This window comes from Megalobrama amblycephala, linkage group LG21 (genome assembly GCF_018812025.1).
Source record: "Megalobrama amblycephala isolate DHTTF-2021 linkage group LG21, ASM1881202v1, whole genome shotgun sequence".
Lineage (NCBI taxonomy): Eukaryota > Metazoa > Chordata > Actinopteri > Cypriniformes > Xenocyprididae > Megalobrama > Megalobrama amblycephala.
In genome coordinates this window covers 25,505,385-25,531,566 of record NC_063064.1, presented here as the reverse complement: position 1 = coordinate 25,531,566, position 26,182 = coordinate 25,505,385, and the positions used below count along the sequence as shown (strand labels likewise).

The window sequence follows — 26,182 nt, the reverse complement described above, 5'->3', positions numbered from 1 at the left end:
AAAACGAATCATGGTATTGATATCTTTGTAAGACTGTCGACTTTATAGAACATTGGCAAGGAATACTAATATTAATGAGCTCTGAGAGCCCCCTAGTGGTCGGGAGCATTTCCGTTGTGTTGTGGCTTTATTTCGTTGTGTTGTGGCTCGTTTTCGTTGTGTTGTGAACTTATGTTTGCTTTTTTCATTTCGTTGTGTTGTGCACTACTGGGCCACCGTACATTATAGCCAAAATTCTGAGAATGTTCCCAGCTAGCTGGATGACTGAAAAGTACTTTCCGATTATTAGCAAAGTACATGCTTTTAGTTAAACATGCAACAGCTAAAATGTGTAGAATTGAGAAACATTCACATAGAACATGGAAGTTTGTTGTTTGGATACAAGGTGGTTATATCCAGACACAGACATTAAATTAAGAAAAAAAGAGGTGATTAAAGTCCTAACTGCTTTCATCTGCTAGTCGTCTGTATGAAGTACATGTAGAGCTCAAGGTCAGGTGACTCTGAAACAGATCTATGTATGTACATTTTTTTTGTCTGTTTGAACTTGAGATACAGTGCATGTATGCATGCATACAAACATGCCACACACGAAGTGTTTAAAAGTGAAAGGGTAGCAAAAAAGGATAAAATCCAGCTGGAAGTTGTTGTCATTCTTGTGTGTGTGTGTGTGTGTGTGTGTATGGGTGGGTGGGTGTGAGAAAGAGAGTGCATGCACATCTGTGAGTTTATGAGTGTGACCACGGAAATGTGTGTGTGCGTGTGCTTGATTTCATGATTTATGAGGACACAAATTAATATAATGATGGATATTACACTGATGTAAACATGTTTCATGAGGACATTTCATGAGTCCTCATATTTAAAATAGCTTTAAAAACATACTAAGCTATGTTTTATTAAAAATGTAAAAATGCAGAATGTTTTCTGTGATGGGTAGGTTTAGGGGTATGGGGTAGTGTAAGGGGAGAGAATGTACAGTATAAAAACCATTATGCCCATGGAGAGTCCTCACTTTGATAGCAAAGCAAACCTGTGTGTGTATGAATTGAATGTGTTACTGTTTGAGCCTTTGTTATGGTAATAAATAGCAGAACTACTAAGTTAGAATCAGTCCAATCCTTCTCTCACTCCTGGCATCAGTTTCCTGTTATTTTGCTTAAATGCCTTATAAAACAGCTCCATTTGAATTGGTTTAAATGGCCCTGTTTTATTCCACACAAACAACACAAAAGGAATCATCTTTGTACATTTGCTTTTGACACACATTATGTAAATTATGAACAAAATTTGGAAAAAAAATACATTTATGATTATAATTTTAGTTTTTCCACCATAAAACAATCATAATATACATACTTTCACATATGACGAGATATGTGACTTAAATATTGCACCTTTGTAATATAACCATCTTCAGAACACAAATTAAGATATTTGTTGATGAAATCCAAGTGTTTTTTTAATCTCCTATAGAAAGCAATGAAATTACTACATTCAAGGTCCAGAGAAGTAATAAAGACATCGTTAAAATAGTCCATGTGACTCCAACCTTAATGTTATGAAGCGACGAGAAAACTTTTTGTGCTCAAAAATAAAACAAAAATAACGACTTTATTCAACAATTTATTCTCTACCCTGTCATTCTCTTACGCAGCTGATGTAGTGAATGTAGTGCAGCGCTTCCGTGTTTACGTCCGAACGCTGGCCCAGTATTGGCCGACGCTGTTCACGTGAGCACCAAGACACATTCGTGTAACGCTTACGCAGGAGCCAGCCAATACTGAGTTCTGACAACGCAGAAGCTCTGCAATGCGTCTGGGTGAACTAACTGTTTAAAAATAAATGGCATCGATGGTTCCATAAAGAAACTTTAACATTCATGGAATCTTTTCATTGCACAAAAGTTTCTGTGTAGTGGAAAAAGGTTCTTTAGATTGTTAAAAGGTTCTTTGGGGAACAAAACAATGGTTCTTTTATGGATTTGCTTTGAAAACTTGCCTTTGGAACTTTATTTTTAAGATAAGTGACAAGAATTGGAACAAACTTCAATGTAACTCATCCTGCATCAAATGATGCCACAAATCATGCCGCTTCTTGAAAAGAGGTAAAATACAATTCTTAAAGGTGCCATCGAACGTTTTTTTTTTTTTACAAGATGTAATATAAGTCTAAGGTGTCCCCTGAATGTGTCTGTGAAGTTTCAGCTCAAAATACCCCATAGATTTTTTTGTATAAATTTTTTTAACTGCCTATTTTGGGGCATCATTAAATACGAGCCGATTTAGGCTGCGGCCCCTTTAAATCTCGCGCTCCCCCGCCCACGGTGCTCGCGCTTGCCTTTAACAGCATAAACAAAGTTCACACAGCTAATATAACCCTCAAAATGGATCTTTACAAAGTGTTCGTCATGCATGCTGCATGCATATGCATATTTATTTGGATGTTTACATTTGATTCTGAATGAGTTTGAGGCTATGCTCCGTGCAATGCTACACTGTTGGAGAGATTTATAAAGAATGAAGTTGTGTTTATGAATTATACAGATTGCAAGTGTTTAATAATGAAAATAACGACCGCTCTTGTCTCCGTGAATACAGTAAGAAACGATGGTAACTTTAACCACATCTAACAGTACATTAGCAACATGCTAATGAAACATTTAGAAAGACAATTCACAAATATCACTAAAAATATCATGTAATCATGGATCATGTCAGTTATTATTGCTCCATCTGCCATTTTTCGCTATTGTTCTTGCTTGCTTACCTAGTCTGATGATTCAGCTGTGCACATCCAGACGTTAATACTGGCTGCCCTTGTCTAATGCATTGATCATGGGCTGGCATATGCAAATATTGGGGGCGTACACCCCGACTGTTACGTAACAGTTGGTGTTATGTTGAGTTCTTTGGAGGTCTTTTAAAAAAATGAGATTTATATAAGAAGGAGGAAACAATGGAGTTTGAGACTCACTGTATGTCATTTCCATGTACTGAACTCTTGTTATTCAACTATGCCAAGATAAATTCAATTTTTAATTCTAGGGCACCTTTAATGTGACTAACACTGAAGGCTGGAAGCAAGCTATATCTAGGATATATCTAACCCTTTGACATCCCAGCAACCACTCAACCACTAGCATTATGATGGAGAGATTTGCATGAGCAAGTAGTACCACTCACATTTTCGTTTCATGTTTATATTATAGAGCATTAGTTTCCCTCTCTCTTCCTCCCACATATAAAGAGCTTTCTGTGCTGCTTTACTATCTTACATAACCTGGGTTCAAGGGGATATTTGTGCAAGTGATATGAAATTCTGTGGAAATTTGGAAAGGATGTTGAAGATCTTGTTTTCTCTCTCATGCTCTTGTTCACCTTTCTCTCTCCACACAGGGGAAATCCCAAATCCGCCACCCCCCTCTCCCCAACCCAACATTACAGGACACATGGCATACAGGCAGCATGATGATCAGTAATTTCCTCCTCTCATGTGGTGTCATATGAATGTATGCTTTTGAGGATTATAGTAGTTTTTTATGCTTTTTTTTGTAGTATAAGCAGTTCTGTTTAAACGCATTGAACAGGAGCGAGTTGTGCATTTGCTGGGCGTGCACTTACTCATGTTTATGGGAAAGTTTACTGGAATATGGATGTTATGTTGATATCTTTTGGTTTATGTGACTCAGTGGACTTGCACATGCTCTGTCAGATGCCTACAATTGGAAATACCTTGTTATGCTATGCAACTGGCAAAGGAAATGACTACAGCTGTAACCATGGTCACATAATGACTGAAGGAAAAATACTTGGCGAAGCTCATGAAGACTCTCAAGAGATGAGGTCAAATTTCTTCCTAAAATAACCAAAATAAATAAATAATTAATTCCTGTATTATTAAAAAATGGCGATATATAATTCACATGGTAAACATTCACGTTTTCACGTTAACTTTTACATGTTAAAGTATACGGATTTAATGTCGCTATGTAGTCAACAAAATTTTATATAACATCTGGCAGTGCTTTTCCAATGCAAGAAAACTGCAAATAGAACTCAAAAGATTTGCCATAACGCCTGTTTCCTTTGAAAATGAGCTGTCGACAGATACCCATGTGCGTTTCATTAATGCACTTCCACAGAAGAAAGGCCATTTGAGAGTTCCTGCGATTAATACAACGCATACTTTTTTACCAAACAAATAAATAAATATAATTCAATAAGATGTCGTCGCTCCGGTCTTTGTGAACATGTGTGGGTGATCCACAAACCCTCCACCTTATCACCAGACATCCATCAAAAATCGCGAGGAGTGGGTGTGTAGTCCATCAGTGTGGATGCACAGCGCCGCCATGCGGACAGAATAGACTCTGCACAGATGCTCGATCCTCTTTCGCTGATGAAGGAGGGACCAGACTTCTGTTCAAGCTGGGAGAAGCGCAGAGGAAACTTCTCCTGCAGCTTTTCTTCTCACTCACTCCCTTATTTTGGACTAATCTGATTTCTGCTTTACCCAGTTTGGAATGTATGCTTGATAACCCTAAACATAAATCAGCGTTCGTAAAGTTCTTCAGATTTTCTGATCTTTGGTGGGTAAGTGAAGGCTAACTTTTATGTAACTTTGACAGTGCGTTTCTGTCTCTGATGAGTGGAAGTGTGGAAATGCTCAGGCACTTATGCTATCACTTTGTTGCATATTGTCCAGTTATTCAGTTAACTGTACATTCTCACCTGCTTCTTGTATTTGCTGAAAAACAGTGAAAAGAATAGATTTTTGCATGCTGTATTATTAGTGTTTTTTATAACTGTGTTGCATGTACTTATTCATGCTATTTAATGTCGTAGATCGTCTGCTGTTCTTCTGTTTATATTATGACTACAGTCATAATATAAAAAAATACCTCAATATACCTGGTTATGGTGTAATCAGTATGATTAACAGACAGACCTTGAAAATTAAATGTAAATTTAATTAAATGTAAAATAAAAACAAAAATGAAAAAAATAACACTTTTGTGCAATGCATATATAATATTTGCAACAATATATGCATTATAAATATTATATAAATACTTGATAATTCATCATGTCATTGGATCACCTGTGCTATTTGGATGTAAGCAGGAATAACACTGTGTCTAGAGGCAGAGGCCATATATATATATTAAACTATGCATATAGCAGATTGGCTCATGTGAATAAATGCGAAGGCCTAGATGAGATAATGGTTTCCAAATAACAAATGTGAGTAAAACTTTACTAATTGTGGAATTTTTATTCACTAAACCCTCATATTAATCAGCTGTTTTAATGGAAGAAGCTTTTAGTAGTTAGTCTGAATTGGCATCTGACAAATAAGGTCCAGAGAGAATATGACCTCAGATTAGTTTTCAACAGATTCTATTCAGAAAGCTAGCAAGTAATGTGATTGCGTGACTTCAGGGGATGAATAGAGGCTCAGAAAGTCACGTTGAGTCATTTTCTTTTTTAAAATTGGAGACATTTGATGTACTAAACTGTACAATTGTTTGAATCTATTAATTCTAGTGATTTATATCTGACATGCGGATGAAAATCCACCACAGAAATCTATATAAAATTTATATTTTTATTTAATCTTTATACAGTAATTGCAAAGACCCTGTAAAAGTAACAGGCCGTCTGTTTGGAGCTTCAGCAGCAGCCTGGACAATAATTCACATGTGAATAATGACACTGAGAAACTTTATTAACCGTTCCATTGAAAAAACAGTGAAAAGTTCAAATAACCTAGGATAATTATTATGGAGTCTATGGAGACAATTAGAAACAACTTCCGGTCAGCTAAGCCACGCCCTTATTTAAAGCTAATAGAGTGCAACAGTCCTTGCCCCGCCCCCCTTTTCAGTGGCGGTGGTTCTGGAATTTTTTTTTTTGATTCATTTTTCCTATAGGGATTTTGATATAGTCTCTGTTAAAGAATTATGAGCCATGAACCAAGCCAATCAGCAAAAAAAAAAAAAAAAGGTACAGGACTGAGTATGGCTTTAATAAGAGAAAGAACTACAATCCCATGAAGCATTGCAAATGGCATAGTCGAATTAAAAACAACAGAAATATAGAACTATTCATTTAAAGATGTTGATTATATATAGAATCAATATTGCAATATATCATTATTTAGCAACTTGTTAGCAACTTCCATTTTAAAAACTATTCAAAACTGGTGTGAACTTTGTGAAACATGTCGTAGAATAAAACACGAAGGTCTCTTCAGGTAATGTTAATCATGACACTATTTTGATCCTAACTTAAAACTCCATTGGAAAAACCCATTTGAAATGTTATGCCTTGAAATGCTAATTAATTCTCTTCTGGAGTTTAGGAATACAAACTGAACAGATCTATTGTCATTTGACAACATTATTGAGGAAGCAAACAGGAACTAGAACTAAAATTCGAATTCATGCAAGTAGATAATAATAATAATAAAAATAAATTCGTAAAATTTCAAGGCTAATTTTTTGTCGATTTTGCCTTTATTATGATAGGACAGTAACCCCCGAAGCGCAATGGCGCTATATGTTGGTGTGCTGCCCACGAGGCTATCGGCGCCAACAATACAAGTCATTTTTAACAAGAAAAATGAAAGTTTGTCAAGAAGACAAACTTTGAATGTTGTGGAAGAACATTTCATTTCCCAGAATGCCATTGGCATTTTCCTGTCTTTCAATTTTCAAAATTTCATATGGGTGTGGCTAATTACTTTTTCCATTTGTCACTTAACTCTGAGCATTTATAATGGCATTTCTATAATATATTTGACACAAATCACAAATCACAAAAAAAAAAAAAATCTCTTAAAGAATCAGTTCACTTTAAAATGAAAATTACCCCAAGCTTTACTCACCCTCAAGCCATCCAAGGTGTATATGACTTTCTTGTTTCAGCCGAATACAGTCAGATTTATGTTAATAAACACCCCGACGCTGTGAACAGGGGCACGAGTTTGAAACTCAAGATAATGCATCTATCCATCATAAACGTACTCCACGTGGCTCCGGGGGATTTGTGTAAGAAAAAATACCCATATTTAACACATTATAAAGTAAAATAATTAGCTTCTGGCCAAACTGCCATACGGATTCTAAAGTGTATCTTACGCAAAACTTTTTAATATAGCTCTGATTGTATTTGTCTGAAAGAAGAACGTCATATACACCTAGGATGGATCGAGGGTGAGTAAATCATGGGGTAATTTTCATTTTAAAACTAATCCTTTAATAATTTATTAATAAATTAAATATTGATTGTTTGACCAGTTAAGCTAGCTGTTTGTATGCCTCTAGTACTGGTGGATAATGCTGATGCAAAAGATACATTATGTGAAACTGAATTTATATAGATTGTTAGTTCATAATTTCATGAATGTGCATCAGATTACTTTCATTTAAAGTGGTAAAACAGTCACATTCCCCAATTTCTGGCACTGCAGAGACATATTTTACCCTCTTGTAAAAGTCCTTATGCTTTATAAAAGGTCCTGCTAGAAGATAACAGATGTCCACAGATGGGGTGTCTGAGAATGTTGTGTTGTGATCATGGTCAACACATCCTGTTTACTTGTCTGTTTAGGAAGGAGAATGAGGATGATGAGACTATCTATCCTCCTCCTTTTGTTTGTGGGCGATCACACACTGGGCCAGGTTCCAGTCAGCTCTTCTTGCACAAGTGAGTATTCTTTGAATGCATTATTTTTTATGCTCATTACACTTTTGATCAATTTAATACATACATGTTTTATTTAACAATATGGATAGACAGATTAAATTGATCAAAAGTGACATTTATAGTGATTCCAAAAAATGTTTTCAAATAAATGTTCTTTTGAACATCAGAATTTCGTCAAAGAATAGAAGCGTATGACGGGTTCCACAAAAAAGCTATTAAGCTAACTGTTTACATCATTAATAATAAGAAGAAATATTTCAAATCAGCATATTAGAATAATTTCTAAAGGACATTGAAGACTGGAGTAATGATGCTGAAAATTCAGCTCTGCATAACAATAATAAAATAAATTCGACAGTATATTTAAACAGATAACAGTTATTTTAAATTGTAATAATATTTCACAATATTACCGTTTTTACAGTATTTGTGATCAAATAAATGCAGCCTTGGTGAGCATAAGAATCTTATTTCAAAAACATTAAAAATCCTGCCATATTAAAAATGTCTTTACTGTCACTTGTGAATAATTTCTGGATCATTGCTGAATAAAAGTATTAATTTCTTTAAAAAAAATCTTTGACTAATAGAAAGTAAAAAAAAAAACAGCATTTATTTGTAATATGAATACTTTGCAACATCATCTTACATGTGTAAAGCATGCTTGCTGAATAAAAGTATTAATTTCTAAAATAAAAAAAAATAGCAGTGTATTATATTAACAAATATATGTCGTTTTAGTAACATATGTTGCTACGTATGTTCTGTCCCTCCAGAACCGATCGAATGCCCAATCGACTTGTACTTTGTCATCGACACATCTGAGACCATAGCGCTGCAGGAGAACCCACCGGGCAGCTTGGTAGAGAGCATCAAAAGGTTTACCACTGTCTTTGCTAGGAAACTAGAAGACGTTAATTACAGAGGTTCGGTTCAGATCAGCTGGTCTGTAGGAGGCCTTCACTTCTCCCAGAAGCAGGAGATCATCAGCGCAATCACCAATAAAGATGAATTCATCAGGAGGCTCCAACCGATCTTATACTTGGGCAAGGGCACTTATATTGACTGCGCCATCACCAACATGACCCAACAACTCGTCCGCTTTCCATCCAAACCCAATGCCAAGCGCTTCGCGGTGGTCATCACCGATGGCCATGTGACAGGAAACCCATGTGGTGGGATAAAAGTGGCGGCGGAACGAGCACGGGATGAGTTAATTAAGATCTTCGCCGTCGCATCGTCCAGGAACCTGGAGGAGACGGGACTCAGGGAGATTGCTAACTCTCCCGCTGGAGTTTTTCGTGATAAATTCATGGCGGTTGATCTCACGGGAGCGCGGCCAGTCATAGTGACATCAACAATTGACCGCATTTATAACACAATGGTAGTGCAATGCCTTTTATACCTTTCTTTTGAGTACTCAGTGGCATAATAATCTGATATGAAAACTCTGGATCATTTTAAGACAACAGAAGTTTTAGACATGATTTAGTATTTTATTCATTTTTCTTTGGTCTTGTTCTCTCTTACAGCTTCATCTGGCTTATCAAGAGGTGAGATCCATATCACTGTACTGACATCCATTGATTTTCTTTTTTTTTTTCATTGGGTGCCAACATGTTGAATCACTTTCCTCAGCGCTGTCACTACATTCTTAAAAATAGAAGAGCCATTTTTGGGTTCCACAAAGAACCTTTCAGTGAACAGTTCTTCAAAGAACCATATTTTTCAGCTTTTTCCCACTAAATAGAACCTTTTGTGCAATGGAAAGGTTCCATGAATGTTAAAGGATCTTCATGGTACCATCAATGCCAATGTCTGATAAGTCTACAAAGGATTTCTGTCTTTCTCCCAGAAAAATCTAAGTTTAAAGCATTTGGACTTTATTGTCCTCCTTATAGCTTCATCAAATAAGTGAGGAAACATCTAAAAAAATGGAAAATATCTTACATTGTATTATGATTTCTTACTCAATTTCATTATAATGTTCCAGTGCTACTCTACAAAATGTTTGGAGACTCCAGGACCTCCAGGTCCATCAGGACACAGGGGACAGAAAGTGAGTCTCAAAATCTCAAATGACTGAATCTCTGACTGAAATCTTTACTAACAACTAATTTTACTACTGTTTAACACTTGATCTGGTGCCTTGATTATTACAGGGAGCTAAAGGAGATAACGGTGACCCTGGCCCTAAAGGTCAAAGAGGACGTCCTGTGAGTACAAAACAGTTCCCATGAAAGCATTTGGTAAAATACTGCATTTCAACCAAAGACTATACTAAATCTTATTTGTATTCAGTGAAGCTCTTACACCAGTGCTATTTGTATTAACTCATGTCAAAACCTACAGGGAGATCCAGGTATTGAAGGACCCATTGGACATCCTGGACCTAAAGTAAGTTCTTCACATTCCTCATGTGCAATAAAATGTCTAGTCATAGACCAATATATATCAGTCAGACCAATTAATCTGCACATATTTTGACATTATTGGCATTAAATGGTAACTATATTTGCTTAACTGATTACCAGAAAGGAAGGCTCAGACAGCCTTGACAATATGTCATTTATTTTTAGTGGTTTTTAAGTAAACATTCTGTTAAATTCTCAGTTCAGTGTTTCATTTTAAATTTTGTGAACATCTAATTAGCTGTCATTACATTAAATTGTGTATACGTCAGCCTTATAACGCTCGAAATGTCCAATTTACTAGTTGTAACCACCGTACTGTTTCTTTTTCTTGTTTAGGGAGAGCCTGGTATCAAAGGAGAAAAGGTATGACTTTTCTAATAAATATCTGATAAATACAGTTGGCATATTGATAATGCACCAAAAACTTATATGGAAATAATTTTTTTTTTTTTTTTAGGGAGAAATCGGAGCACAAGGGAAAAAGGTAAGTTCCTCATAACATTTACTTTTCACTTTATATTTTCTCTGAATACAGAATCTTACATGCTGCATGTATTTTTAAATAATTATAATACATTTTTATTCTAACAGGGTGTTGCAGGAATAGCTGGCCGCAATGGAACTGATGGGCAGAAGGTTAGTTATGGTAAAAGTGGGGTAGACTCAGTGGCGTAGCGTACGGGCACGCACTGCGGGGGGGCCCCGCGTGTTGTTATATCCGAACGTGATTTCTACCTGAGGGGGACCAACAACCAACCCCCCACACCACACACACACCCCCCCTCTCCGGAACGCGATTACTACCGGAACCACGGAACACGATTTCTACCGAGCGGAGCCACGGACTTGAGGTTCACGTGGAGGCCCGCAGATGTGCGCTACGCCACTGGGTAGACTCAAAGTGAAGTTTGGATAACACATCATTAGACTGTCAAAATATACATTGAAATAAATAATAAAAAAATAAAAAATAAAATACAAATGTCTGTTTTTTAACAGGGCAAAATCGGCAGGATCGGTGCTCCTGGCTGCAAAGGTGACCCAGGTGACAAGGTATGTGAGTCTATTCTTTTGAATATCTATTACTTGAGTTATACAAGTCAATTAATGTCAATTAATGAATGTGCCTTTCACAGGGTCCTAATGGCTATCCTGGAGATGTTGGAGAATCTGGTCTTCCAGGGACTATGGGAGAAAAGGTACCTGATAAATTAGAGAAAAAATAAAAACTTGACATTTAAAGGTAGGGTAGGCAATTTTGGACAGGCTAGCAATAGCAAGCTAGCTTTGAAAGCATAAGATCACACCCTCCCACCCTTCAGAGTGTTCTCCAAAGCCACGCCTCCTTCAAAACACAGGAACGCACACAGCAGTGTCTGCAAAGTGTCATGAGACGAGAGACGATGTTAAATTACCTCACGTCTCAAAGTACATATCATTATAATAATAAATAAAACGTAAACAACTTACAGACCTCTTGTTGTACCACCTGACTGCTGCAGATTTATTTCGCCGTTGACAGTATTGATATACTAGAAACATAAATCTGAGTCTGAGAACGTGAACAGTTCTGGGTAGAAGGTGACAGGTTGCTGTCTCTATAGCACGGTTACAACATGATGTGAACGGAGTATAGACCCCTTAATCGCCTACGTCACCGCTCTAGCTGGAGGCAAAACATAAATAAGAACTAATAGCGGGCGCGCTAAAAGTTTGAGGTTTTGACTTTAAAATGTCGTCTTGTTGTGTTTTTGGCTGCCAAAATAGAAGGAACAGGACTTTTGGTTCAAAACTAAAGTTTTACCAGATCCCGGCAGACATTCCTTCACAGAAATCAAAAAGATAATTGTGGTTGAAAGCAATACGGCGTACAGACTGGACAGAGACGATCATAAATAATACTCGTGTTTGCAGTGCACACTTCATATCAGGTAAAATAATTGATGCATATGTAATGGTGTGTTGGTTTTATTTAGTACAAATCAGCAAGTTTCTGTTTTATAGGTGAAATGTCGCCAACTTTCAGCGCACTAGCTAGCTTAAATGTTAAACAAACATACAGCGATAGATGTGTGTGCCATCCTTTGAATGGTCTCTTAAAATAATCCACATTGCTAGCCATAATCATAGTTAGCCCAGCGTTAGGTTACATTAGACAATAAGCCTTGACAAAATTCCCTGAACCACCCGAAAGTAATTCATATGTTGTCTAGGAAATATCCAAAACTTAAGTTAATTTACAAAAATAGCTGTCACGGTCCCGCAGAGTCAGTGACTCTACATATTCGGACAGTTCTGAACCTTCTTCTGCATCTATGTTTAATAAATCCCTCCTAAAACATGCTAGCTTACGCTTGTCAACATTGAGTCCAGCGTCTCTTTTTGCCTCCAGCTAAGCCCCGCCCACCAGGAAACGTTGCAATGTTTACAAACTTTTAAGGGGTCTATAAGCTTGTTGTTTTAAGATTGAGGAGGAACTGTAAAAGCTGGATGCTGTTTCTTTTGCATAGCCTTGCGCTGATGACATGTGATGTCTGCACGAGCAGGGTGTGCGGAGGTATGGAAAAACATATATTGACGGGCAGGTAGGACATCTTATCATAGGCGCCGATTTATGGTTCTGCCGGTGGGTGCCTAGTGCCCCACATCACCCCCCCATTACATTCATTATATTACAGATAAATTCATGCTTAATTTTTGCGTTCCCTAATAGTCTAGTGGTAGAATTTTTGTTAATAGAATCAGAGTTCCAGCCGTGCTCTAATTATCAGTGGTTCGAATCTGCCCTCATATCGTTTTTTTCCCTCCTAAAGTTCAAAGAAGTTAATTAATATTTGTATATCAAGAGCAGGGACATGTCTGTGTGCATTTTGTTAGTGATTTCCCTGGAAAGAAGAGTCAAGCGAAAGATTGACGCGTATGTCAGAAGACTAACTTAAACGAGCCACAACCTTGCCACAACGCATGATTTCAAAAAGAACACGTTTCAGCGCTAATTCGCTTCTTATTTAACTCAAATCAACGTCAACTTAATGTTTTATTTGCATTATATCCGTGCAGCAATATGACAATTTCGACCCAAAAGCACATTCTTTTCACGAGTGTTGTCGCGAGTCATGCTCTCGCTGACATCTGATGCAAGGAAAGTTTGAGTTGGAGCGCGCGCATGTATCTGATCGAGAGCAGAGCCATTTGTGCTCGCGCATCACTTGGATGCGCTCTCGACGTTTGCCGTTAAAATATCGCCATAGAAACGGCCTTAAATAAACTATAAAAAGGGTGAAGATCGTGTCTGAAAGCTACAATTGATTTTCTATTGGTTAAAATCAATGGAGAATATCTCGTATTTTTCCGTGGGTGCTCGACCATTTCCGTGGGTGCTCCAGCCCCCGAGCACTCACGGGATCGGCGCCTATGCATCCTATCATTGCATTCGGACCGAATTCAGTGATTGGATGAAAATTTTTTTTGGTCCTGTGACTTCCACAGAAGATATATGTACATATTTTAATATTTAGACCACTTCTATTATTGATTGCTATCAGGATGTGAAGAGGGTTTCAACCAGTATAACAAATTGCCTACCCTACCTTTAAAAGCCATTAATTAAGCATATTAGTTTCAGGTGTCATGGTTTCTCACTTTGTTCTCAGGGTGATCCAGGTCGTCCAGGAAGACCAGGTCCACTCGGCCCAGCTGGAGATCCTGGACCCAAAGTAAGATCTCACAACCACAGAGATTACATTAATATTGCCTATCCATCATTTTGTAATGTATTGTAATGTAGCACTGACACCCCCTACAGGGAGAGAGAGGAAGCCCTGGATCTCCTGGACTTCCTGGCCAGAAAGGATCTCCTGTATGTATTTGTCTTGGCCTTACTGTAATGTTGTTATTTTCATTTTAACACTCTAAATCAGTTTTGATTTGATGTTATAGAAAATTTTGCTTTATTTTATAGGGGACAGCTGGAGGACTTGGACCTAAAGGCGACCCTGTGAGGAATAGTTTTTGGACATGTAAAACTATAATAGGTTGACCTGTGTCAGACTTGTAATATTTACCATTGCATTTTTAGGGAAGAAGAGGAGACTTTGGACCTAAAGGCAGCACTGGACCTAATGGGCCAAAAGGAGACAAGGTCAGTGTTTTGGTTCACTGAAAATTATTAAAAAAGGTGTTAAATAGCTCTTTTTCTTTTGTAAACTCAGATTGCATGAGGGGAGACTTTAATGTTATAAATATTAAAGTCCTGGATGTCCTAGATGATTAATTGAAATATTTATAATGTTTCACAGGGTGAACCAGGTCCTGAGGGACCCAGGGGTCTTGCAGGAGAAGTTGGCAGCAAAGGAACCAAGGTAATTTGGTGATTTTGTGATCTGGTTGCTTAAAAACTGAAAAAATATGAATTTTTATTGATTTTAAGGTGGACGTAGTTAAAAAAAAACAAAAAACATTGTGGCTGTTGTTTTTAACTTTTAGGGTGATAACGGACTTCCAGGACCAAGAGGCCCACCAGGAGCTCCTGGAGAACCAGGCAGAAATGTAAAAAAATACATAATTTTCTCTTGTTAAATAAAAAAAATGTCAAGTCATATTTGCCAGCTGTCTCACAGTACACATTGGCTGAAAGTGACCGAAAACCAAAGGCAGCTGCCTTCTTGTATCATTGCCCAGTCATATGATGAACTTATTTAGCTAGAAATGGTAATGAACGTATTATCTCCATTATAGGGTTCCCAAGGTGACCCAGGTGATTCTGGCCCTAGAGGTGATCCCGGTCCCCCAGGACCAAAGGTACATCACACACACAAAAAAAATCTAATGGTTTTTTAATTTTGATTTTACAATGCTTGTCTATTATAAAAACAAGATGTTGTTTCTCTTGCCATAGGGTGATTCTGGCAGACCTGGGTTCAGCTATCCTGGACCAAGAGGACCTACGGTACTGTAATTAGTTAAATTTGTGGTAGCACTTTAGTATGGGGCAGTGGTTCCCAAACTGGGGTACGTGACGTGACAAAAGGGGGTACGCGAACAAAATGAGTAGTTCATCTAATTTTACCTTAAAATAATATTAAAATCGAGCATGTATATCTAACTGCCAAAATGTCGTAAATCTAGTACATTTAATCAGATTACCTCATCATTTGCAGTCAAAAATAGACTGCACGCTGCCTTAAATCGCGCTAAATTACTGTCGTTCTCGACAATGCACCTTTGTAAAAGTGGGGAATTTAGCACTTACTCGCAAATACAGACACAGACAATGGATTAATTTCGACTCAAACTTTCTCCGATACAAAAACATACCTTGTGTGAGTTCTTGTATTTAATGATGATAAGGAGCAAGAACGCAATTGTTCCCAAATATCCACATGACTGCAAACGTGACATTATACAACAGGTCAAAAAATAAAACGTACATTTTAAACACAGTAGGCTACTGTCATATTTACTCTATTTTGAAATGAAATAATAGTTCTAACGAAAACCACAGCAGAACTACAACATACGTCTGTGTTTCACGAACAATTCTGCGGCTTTGAACGAATCGAGAGAGTCAATGATTCAATGATTCATTCACAGCCACTTGCTTTGTTACTGAATGAATGACTCGATGACTCACTCATAAAAACAGTGACTTGGTGCCACCTACTGGCGGTTTTAGTTTAATATTTAAACGTTTTACTTAATTTTACCAACATTGCATATTTCTCTATTTAACATTTTTATTTAAAACATATTCAACATAAAACACAATTCATAAAGGTAAAAGTATGCACTGGAAAATCAATTTAGGGGGCAAATATTGTCCCTCAAAAGCCATTTACAAAATATCTAATTATTTCTGCCATATGTTTATGTATTATATAATATGTATTTGTTCTACAGGGTGACAGGGGTGATAAAGGTACACCTGGACCGAGAGGAAGTAGAGGAGACTGCGGACCAAAGGGCGACCCAGGTCTAAAGGGAACTTCAGGAGAGCCGGTGAGCAAATTGACTCATTTTAGCTGCACGTTAGCTATTCAGAAATTTTCTCAAAAGTCAGCATGAAACAGAAGTTGTGATAGTCTTTTATTCTCTATTGTGATGTATATGCGAGTTAAAGGATTAGTTCACTTTAAAATGAAAATAACCCCAAGCTTTTTGAATACGGAAGGCGTAAGGCATAGCATAAGCTTTTTGAACTGCGAGAGGCGTTACACTTTCTTTGTAAGTCGAATACGGAAGCTAGATATTTTACTTCATAACTTGTTAAATATGGATGTTTTTCTTACACAAACGCATCACTTCACTTCAGAAGGCCGTTATTAGCCCCCTGAGCCGTGTGGAGTACGTTTATGATGGATGGATGCACTTTCTTGAGATTCATACTTGTTGGTCCCGTTCACTAGCATTATAAACTCTGGACGCGTCAGGATATTTATTAATATAACTCAGATTGTGTTCATCCGAATGAAGAAAGTCATGTACACATAGGATGGCTTGAGAGTGAGTAAATCTTGGGGTAATTTTCATTTTTAAAGTGAACTAATCCTTTAAACTACTTCCCGAACAAGACAAAATGTAGGACGGGACTTGATTTTTGTTTCGTCCATCGAGAATTGATTAGATGATTGGATGGTTGTGGTTTGCTATTGGTCGATTTGAAGTGAGTGACAGGTTGTCCCACCTCACTCCAGTATAAACGTCATCAGAGAAGAGAAGTTATTTTGATTAAAGATTAGATAAATCCTTTATAATAAAAACTGCAATATTCCATTAATAAAAAAAAAATGTCAATTTTGTTTTCATGGTGACTTTAAAGTCAACATGAAATACCATTTTACTTCCATCATATATATATATATATATATATATATAATATTTCTTCATTGTGTTTCAGGGAGAGCCCGGACCCCCAGGAGAGCCTGGACGAAGGGGGACTATAGGAGATAAAGGAAGAGATGTAGGCTTAATTTTTAGTGCATATAAAGGATGGGATATTTTATCTTTTCAGTCACAGAAAAGAGCTTAAACAACAGTAAATGGCAACATCAGTGCAATTTATGTGAACTTAGTATTAAATGATTTTAAATTTTGTCCTTAACAGGGTGAGCCTGGACCAGAGGGAGACCCTGGCCTTACTGTAAGCATTAAAATTCAGTTTTTGTAATTAAATAGCACATAACTACATCAGGGATGAATGTTGAATACATTTTTTCAGGAATGTGATGTCATGAACTACATCAGAGAGACCTGTGGATGCTGTGGTAAGATTCTTATAACTTTTCAGAAGAAATTAATTGATTGCTACAGTATATTTGCTTTTGTTACACAATTTTCTTGTTCGTTTCAGATTGTGAAAAGAGATGCGGTGCCCTGGATATTGTGTTTGTGATTGACAGCTCTGAGAGTGTAGGGTTGACCAACTTCACCCTGGAGAAGAACTTCGTGATCAATACCATCAACAGACTGGGCTCACTAGCAAAAGATCCCAGTTCTGAAACAGGTAAAATTAGCTTTTAAATACACTTAGCAGCAATGTAGAGGTGGTTTAATTTAATCTAACAAAATCTGTATTTGCTAAATTTCTCAGGAACTCGAGTCGGCGTTGTCCAGTACAGTCACAACGGAACATTCCAGGCAATTCGCCTCAACGACTCCAAGATCGACTCTCTGTCCGCCTTCAAAGATGCTGTGAAGAAGCTCGAGTGGATCGCTGGAGGAACGTGGACACCTTCTGCCCTGAAGTTCGCCTACGATAACCTGATTCGTGACAGCCGTCGTGCGAAGGCTAACGTCACGGTGGTTGTGATCACAGACGGCCGGTATGACCCCCGTGATGACGACAAACTGCTCAATTACCTCTGCACGGACACCAGCATTGACGTGAATGCCATCGGTATTGGTGACATGTTCGACCAGCCGGAAGAGAATGAAAGCCTGAAGTCCATCGCTTGCAGAAAAGATGGAAGGGTCATGGGCATGAGGCGTTTCGCCGACCTGGTTGCAGAGGATTTCATCGATAGGATTGAGACCGTACTCTGCCCAGGTGAGTCATGTGACCTGGCCTGACTTTACAATGTTTTTAGCATGCTGTCTTGATATCCAAAATGATAAAAATAGAGCTTTCTTTTCATTACTTTTGTTTATATGTTTTAGATCCAGTGATCGTTTGCCCAGATCTTCCATGTAAAAGTGGTGAGTGTTCTTTCCTAATCTGTCCTTACCACTGATATATATATAAATGAACGCAATGGGGCAATCCAGTCTTTCAAATAGATCAGTGGTCCGTACACAAAAGATTAAGGTTCCTAATTCTTAAAAAATACATTCTAAATGTTTTTGTTTCAGCCAAGTCAGTGTAGCCCAAATATACCTACATCTTATTATTTTCTTCTTTACCTTCTTGTTTTTAAATTTCCTTTTTCACAGGGTTTGAATGGGTTTAAATAGAAGCTATGCACTCTATGCATACAATCAGTGTTATTTTAGTATTATTGTACTGTTATAGTATTTATTCATATTTTAAATTAGTTTTTGTTTTTATATTTTCAGGTTTTATTTCAGTTTTAGTAATTTTGTTGTGCTATCACCATTTTTATTAGTTTTTTTTTTTAATTTTGTTGTGCTATCACCATTTTTATTAGTTTTTTAAATATTTCTATTTAGATTTAATTTTTTTTTCAGTTTCAGATTTTGTATTTTTTAGTACTTTAAAAAATGTATTTGTTTCAGTTTGTCATCTAATATTTTATAACATTTATTATTTTATTTATATTTATTTATATAATTTTGTCATCTAATATTTTATTTTATTTTATTTTATTTTATTTTATTTTATTTTATTTTATTTTATTTTATTTTATTTTATAAATTTTATATTTACCAAAAAACAATTAATAGTTTTAGTTACCAATAACAACACTGCATACAATATTATTCATGGCCAATTATTGGATGACATTAATAGGTTCTGTGTCAGCCATTATATATATATATATATATATATATATATATATATATATATATATAAAATTGAAGCCATATTAATGACGTTTTCTCTGCAAAATAATAAAATGCACAGAACTGTCCAGATTTGCAGAGTAAATGATCATCATATTCATGAAGGTCATTTTTATACATTAACAATTTAGTGCACATAACAAATGTTATACATTTGTTAGGTTATGCATCTCAAATGTATATGTAATGAATGTTAAGCATACATTTGTTATGTGTGATGACCAGCCCAGTCTCACAAGGGAAATGTCACTGTAGCGCCGTTTGCAGAAACTAAAAATTGCATTGGAAACTTTTTCACCTTCTTTCGATTCTATAAAGAATGTTAAGTACAAAGTTGCTGTTGTACAAATGCTCAAAAATTTGTGGTTATAAAGTTCTTTTTTCTTTTCTTTTTTTAAAAAAAGTACTTTTATTCAGTAAGGGTGCATTAAATTGATCAAAAGTGACAGTAAAGACATTTATAAAGTTACAAAAGATTTCTATTTCAAATAAATGCTGTTCTTTTTTAACGTTCTGTTAATCAAAGAATCCTCAGAAATCATGGTTTTCACAAAAATATTAAACACACAAATGTTTTCAACACTGATAACAGTAAGAAATGTTTCTTGAGCCGCAAATCATCATATTAGAATGATTTCTGAAGGATCATGTGACACTGAAGACTGGATTAATGATGCTTTGTCATCACAGGAATAAGTTACATTTTAAAATATATTAAAAGTACATAATATATTATGTACTTTATATTACGTAATATATTACAAGTACAAATGTTCAATACCTACTATAGCCAGATTCATTTACTGTATAGTAAATAAGCAGTTTGACCAGTTAATTTGGATTTTTTTTTTTTTTTTTTTGGATTCTACAGTTATGTATTCTATGAATGGCATACACATTTGTACAGTATCAAACTACTACCAAGCTACTAAAATCATATATGAAATCAATATTAAAATAATTTCTTATGGAAAACATCAACAAATCATGTGAAAATACATTAAAGGATAACAGAGGCTGCAGGAATCCACCGAACTGAGGGAAAAAAGTCATCTGAAGATTTTAGTGGAGTGTAAACAGTCATTGAGTGACATTTCCTTTTGAGCATGCCAGCTAATCGCACAATAATCAGCGCAAAAGTGATCAAAATAAAATCTCAAATCAATCAAAACAGCATCTAAAGGGAGCCAGTTGCTAGGAGGCCCCTAAAACTATTGTTTCAACACTCACTTGCAGATGATGCCCTTGCAGAGGAGTGGAAGGACAGTCCCATCCCAACCACTGTACTAAGCATCTCAGACTTAATGAACAATCTACAAGAGGCCAAACACCCTGATATCTACACCAAGGCTGTAGCTACATTGGCTTACGCAGCTCAGATGGCTAAACTGTCCCCTGAACCTGACAAACAGAGATGGACTGATCTGTTCATTGACTCATTTAGATTAATCTATTCTGAGATGGGAGATCCAAACAAAGCTCTTGGCTTGTGTTAGAAAGCATGGGATTGGGCATTTCCAAAAAAATGTAATTGATAGCTTGACTAAAAGGATATAGTAGGAAGCACTTGGCCTCGCTGTAGAATTGTGCTTAATAAGGACAGTTAAGTAAAAAGCTAGCTGGTCTATGCATGAATGTAGTTTTTGCGTTAATAATAATCGAATGCAGTTGCTAATACCTCTCTTAAAGATGCAATTTGCACGAAACTAGCATGTTAGCGTCATGGCTAGTTAACAACCACTTATAATTCTTTGCTAACCTCTGCTAAAAGCAATTCCCTGCTACAAAAATGTGAAATGGCAAACTTTGCCTCTTGACATCGACGCCTGCTGCTCTGTATTAATTGTTTGCATTCAAATCTGCAAATGAAGAGAATTTTTCAACACTTTGCTTGCATAGCATGCTATCATTAGCTTACCCTAATTTGAAATTTGAATCCTCAGGGTTTCTAGGATTTGAAGAGATTTTTTGAATGATTTTTAACACAAAAAAATGTGGAAAAAATAATTTACTCATCCTCTTGTTGTTCCAAACCTATATGAATTACTTTCTACTATGGAAAACAAAAGGAAATGAATTAAAAAGTAAGCTTTTCAATACAATAAAAACATATAGTGACCAAGGGCTGTCAAGCTCCTGAAAGGAAAATAACTCCGTAAAAGTGTCTTAAAATTAGTACATGGAAAGAAAGTCATACAGGTTTGGAATAACATGCAATGATGACAGAATGTTCATTTTTGGTTGATCTATTCCTTTAAAGCATCTGTACAATTAATTTTGATAATATTCATATCAGTTTTGCACTTTGCACAATAAGACTGAGTTTTCAAGCCATGTAGATTCTCATAGGTTGGAAGATTTTTAGTGCTGCTTTACCATTGTCGACCTTCAAATGCCCATTACATTTTAGACAAATAATTTGTATGATGAATCAATTGAGAAAATTGCTTTACCACTGTTATAGCATTCAGGTTTCAAAAAGTATTTCAACAATGTTTATTTTTAAATTTATTAAGTATATTTCCTAAATAATTGCCCCTAGAATTAATCTGATTTTTAGGCAACAGGTAACTTTAGAGAGTATATAATTCTTAAAGCATGTATGTGCAATGGCAGTTCAGTCATACTTTTTTGTAGGCTCCTTATATAAATGTTAATGGCCATTTATGTGACATATATTGCATGATTGATGATTATCTCAGTTATTTTTTTTTTTTGTGAAATGCATATGAATGTGAATTAGTCATCTGTGAGTGAAAAAAAAAAAAAGATGTCTGAGATATATGGACTATGCACAATTCAGTGAGAATATTTTTTTTCAGTCTGCCATTATGGTAAATAATGAGATTTTTCTTGGTGATACAAAATTATGTATATTTAGTAGCAAGTATTATATATATATGACACTGTATATCAGAAATGTGCAATGAAAAAATGGCAAGCTCTCGGACTGCAAGAAATGCAACTTGAATTATTTGTAACAAATAAATATCTTTAGCAATGAAATTCTTGTTAGGTTTACTTACTCTTAAATTAACTTTATCATCTCAATTTAACACATTTTATTTTGTACAATTAGTAATAATAATAATAAAAAAATCGGTGCATCCGAAATTGCATACTGAGTTCGTACTACATTTGAATTTACTTTGCAACCATTACTACATTCTATTTAAAGTACATTCTATAGTATAAATATGGATAGTATGAATGAAATTACATCCGCCATTTTGTTATTGTCACATGACCTACCAGCGTCAGTTGCGTCGCTTCACTGCAATTCATAAATCCTCTCCCGTGGCCTCATGGGATAGTAAAGTGTCCATCGATCGAATGTGTACTTCACAATCTCAGCCGAAGTAGTAGGTCATCTGGGTACTTTTCGCCGTACTGTTTTTCACATAGTGTATAATAGGGAAGTATTCGATTTCGGATGCCTTAGGAATTTTTTATTGGTTCAATTCAAGCTCGAAGTACCATCTAAATCCAAAGCATGGCAACCATTAATCATTGTTGTTTTTGTATTTTATAGAGCCAGCCGTAGCCAACTGCATCCAGAGGCCTGTTGATGTCATCTTTATGCTGGATGGCTCGGAGCGCATGGGTCAGGAGAATTTCCGCTATGCACGCGAGTTCGTGGAGAAAGTCGCTAAGAATCTGACCCTAGGCCAGGGAAATGATGATGAACGTAATGCCAGGATGGCTCTTCTGCAGTATGGCGATGAAAACCAACACCAACTGGCTTTCGCACTTACCAGCAACTCCACCGTCATCTCTGACGGCCTGGCCAGGATGAGGTACTTGGATTCTACTTCCAATGTGGGAAGTGGTATCATCTACGCCATCGACAACATTGTCACTGCCAGAGGCACCCGACTGGCCAGACGAAATGCAGAGCTGTCGATTGTCTTCATCACTGATGGTGTCACCAGCAACAAGAACCTGGAGGAAGGCATTAGCGCGATGCGCAGGGCAGAGGGCGTTCCCACAGTGATTGCCATGGGCAGCGACGTCGACAAGGAAATCCTGGCGAAGCTTTCGCTAGGAGACCAGACGGCCATTTTCAGGGGTCAGGATTTTGCCCATTTAAACAAAGACAGCTTCTTTGATCGATTTGTTCAGTGGATCTGCTGAGGGGTTGGGTGGGTTTTTAGTAAAGAGGGGGATTGGGTTCAGTATAATGGTTAGAGTAGAATGGATCTAAATTTATGCAATTCAAGCACTTATATTGTGGCAAAAGAGGTAAAAATGGTTTGTTATGCATATCATAACTGAAATGACAACTTAGGAAGACCTTAGAAAGAATGCAACTCTGTCATTAGCCTGAACTCAATGATGCACCAGTGGAAATGGGTTGTGGGTACAGGAAGACACTGCATTAAAACCAAGAAGTCAAGTAACTAGTAACACTCCAAATAATATGTACTGAATGTGTATTTTGACAAAGTTGCAATTGTAGTTTTTTATTTCTGTATTTTTTTTATTTTTTTTTTTGCTGAAAGGCCTCTAACTGAATTTGTGTTTTATATATTCTTCTACACAAGGTGCTAAACCAGAGTAAGACTGGAGTTTTTCCTGCATATCATTATCAGATGCACATTGGTAAAAAAGTGCACTAATTCAGGGGTACAAGAATTCGACAAATACACTTGCCACATTCATTCTGTGTCACTTAGGATACCTTTATATCTAAAAACATTGTTTAAGCCATTGACTTAAAAAGGGCTTGCAGTAGCTAAAATAAATCTATTTCACCTTCCACAGCACATGCAATCTTGATCCAACACATGCTTAGGAGTCCAGTGTTTCAGATTAAACATTTACTTATAGTGAAATATAGGTTTCTTCACCTACATTTTAATGCAAAGAATAATTATTAGACTATTATTAGCACTGCAAACAGTCATTTAATTCGAAGAACCATAAAGGAACATCTGAATATTTGACATGCTGTTGAACACTTAAATGATTATTTCCATTGTTGCTGTCAAACTTAAATTTTAGTACAATAAATCAAGCTGTGGTAACACAACTGAGGTCTCTGTGGTTTTTGTTCAAGATACAAAATTATTTCAATGTCTGTTCTATTATATGTTCTATATTATGTAATATACAAGTGCTGGTCATATAATTAGAATATCATGATCATTTTTTTTTATTGTAAATTATTTTTAAAAATGAAACTTTCATATATTGTAGATTCCCTACATGTAAAGTAAAACATTTCAAAAGTTTGTTTTTTTTTTAAAATTTTGATGATTAGAGCGTACAGCTCATGAAAGTCCAAAATCCAGTATCTCAAAATATTAGAATATTTCCAAAGATCAATCAAAAAATTGATTTTCAAGACAGAAAAGTTCAAGTTCTTTAAAGTATGTTCATTTGTGCACTCAATACTTGGTCGGCAGCACATATTACAGCAAATGACTTGCTCCTAGCACAAATTACAGCATCAGTGAAGTGTGGCATGGAAGTGATCAGCCTGTGGCACTGCTGAGGCACTATTGAGCCTTCAGATCATCTGTATATTGTTGGATCGACTGTTTCTCATCTTTCTCAGGCATGAGGCTTTGTCAGGCATGTTGGCTGTCCAATAAAACACAGTAATATCATGGTCAGCAAACCACTTGGAAGTGGTTTTTGCACTGTGGGCAGGTGCTAAAGTCCTGCTGGAAAAGGAAATCAGCATCTCCATAAAGCTTGTCAGCAGATGGAAGCATAAAGTGCTCCAAAATCTCCTGGAAGACGGCTGCATTGACTTTGCACTTGATAAAACACAATGGACCAACACCAGCAGATGTCATGGCCCCCCAAATCATTACTGACTTCAGAAACTTCACACTAGACTTCAAGCAGCTTGGATTCTGTGCCTCTCCAGTCTTCCTTCAGACTCTGGGACCATGATTTCAACATGAAATGCAAAATTTACTTTTATCTGAAAAGAGGACTTTCGACCACTGTTCACTGTCCAGTTCTTTTTCTCCTTAGCCCAGGTAAGATGCTTGGTAGTCCTTTTCCTGAAGATGTCTGAGTGTGGTGACTCTTGATGCGCTGACTCCGGCTTCATTTGACTCATTGTGAAGCTCTCCCAAGTGTCTGAATCGGCTTTACTTGACAGTATTCTCAAGCTTGCGGTCATCCCTGTTGCTTGTGCACCTTTGCCTACCCAATTTCTTCCTTCTAGTCAACTTTGCATTTAATATGCTTTGATACACACTCTGTAAACAGCCACCCCATTCAGTAATGACCTTCTGTGACTTACTCTCTTTGTGGAGGGTGTCAATGATTGTCTCCTGGACCATTGCCAAGTCAGCAGTCTTCCCCATTAGTGTGGTTTCAAAGAACAAGAGATACCCGGAATTTATACTGTAGGGATGGTCATTTAATGAAACTCAAATGTAAATATTCTAATATTTTGAGATACTGGATTTTGGACTTTCATTAGCTGTACTCTCTAATCAACAAATTAAAAAAAAAAAAACTTTTGAAATGTTTTACTTTACATGTAGGGAATCTAGTATAAATGAAAGTTTCATTTTTTAAAATAATTTACAATAAAAAAATGAACTTTTTCACGATATTCTAATTATATGACCAGCACCTGTAGAAGCAGCATTCTGTAGTTTTTGTTTTTACTGAACAACAGATTGAGAAATCGAGCTGAGGGACTTATCGTCACTAAAAACACTTCGTTTTTTGGACTTTGGATTTGTCCAAGTAATAATTCAATTTAAGGTCAATCTGTTCATTGGTTTACAAAGTCTCTGAAAGTTGGAGAAAATATACAGATCTGAAATGTCCATCATGAAAAAAAATACTATAGTAAATACTATAGTGTTTTTGAACCATATTATAGTGACTTGTAGTATACTGTATATATTATAGTATTTACAACACTTTGATAATGAATGCTACAGCATACTGTAATATTAACTATAGTGAACTGATAAACTGTAATAAATACTGTAGTATACTTTAGTTTTTACTACAGGAAACTGTAGTATATTGTAGTATGATATACCCTACTAAAGTTGTAGA

At 36.3% G+C, this 26,182-nt stretch overlaps 1 protein-coding gene across 2 annotated transcripts; it reads left to right on the top strand.

The window, feature by feature from the left end:
- Positions 1 to 3,523: 3,523 nt before the first annotated feature.
- Positions 3,524 to 24,176, top strand: col6a2 (collagen, type VI, alpha 2). Of its 2 annotated transcripts, none has more exons than XM_048172351.1 (28): positions 3,524 to 4,591; positions 7,617 to 7,712; positions 8,489 to 9,096; positions 9,245 to 9,265; positions 9,706 to 9,771; positions 9,875 to 9,928; positions 10,065 to 10,109; positions 10,463 to 10,489; positions 10,584 to 10,610; positions 10,718 to 10,762; positions 11,126 to 11,179; positions 11,263 to 11,325; positions 13,780 to 13,842; positions 13,932 to 13,985; positions 14,088 to 14,123; positions 14,205 to 14,267; positions 14,425 to 14,487; positions 14,612 to 14,674; positions 14,864 to 14,926; positions 15,024 to 15,074; positions 16,025 to 16,123; positions 17,022 to 17,084; positions 17,229 to 17,264; positions 17,343 to 17,388; positions 17,475 to 17,627; positions 17,715 to 18,170; positions 18,281 to 18,319; positions 22,677 to 24,176. In XM_048172351.1, exons 2-28 carry the CDS (start codon positions 7,625 to 7,627, stop codon positions 23,276 to 23,278), a joined length of 3,048 nt encoding a protein of 1,015 aa, XP_048028308.1. In that variant the 5' UTR covers positions 3,524 to 4,591; positions 7,617 to 7,624; the 3' UTR covers positions 23,279 to 24,176. The 2 variants fall into 2 exon arrangements, with proteins under 2 accessions (XP_048028308.1, XP_048028307.1); XM_048172350.1 differs by having other exon boundaries at positions 3,525 to 4,595.
- Positions 24,177 to 26,182: the final 2,006 nt, after the last annotated feature.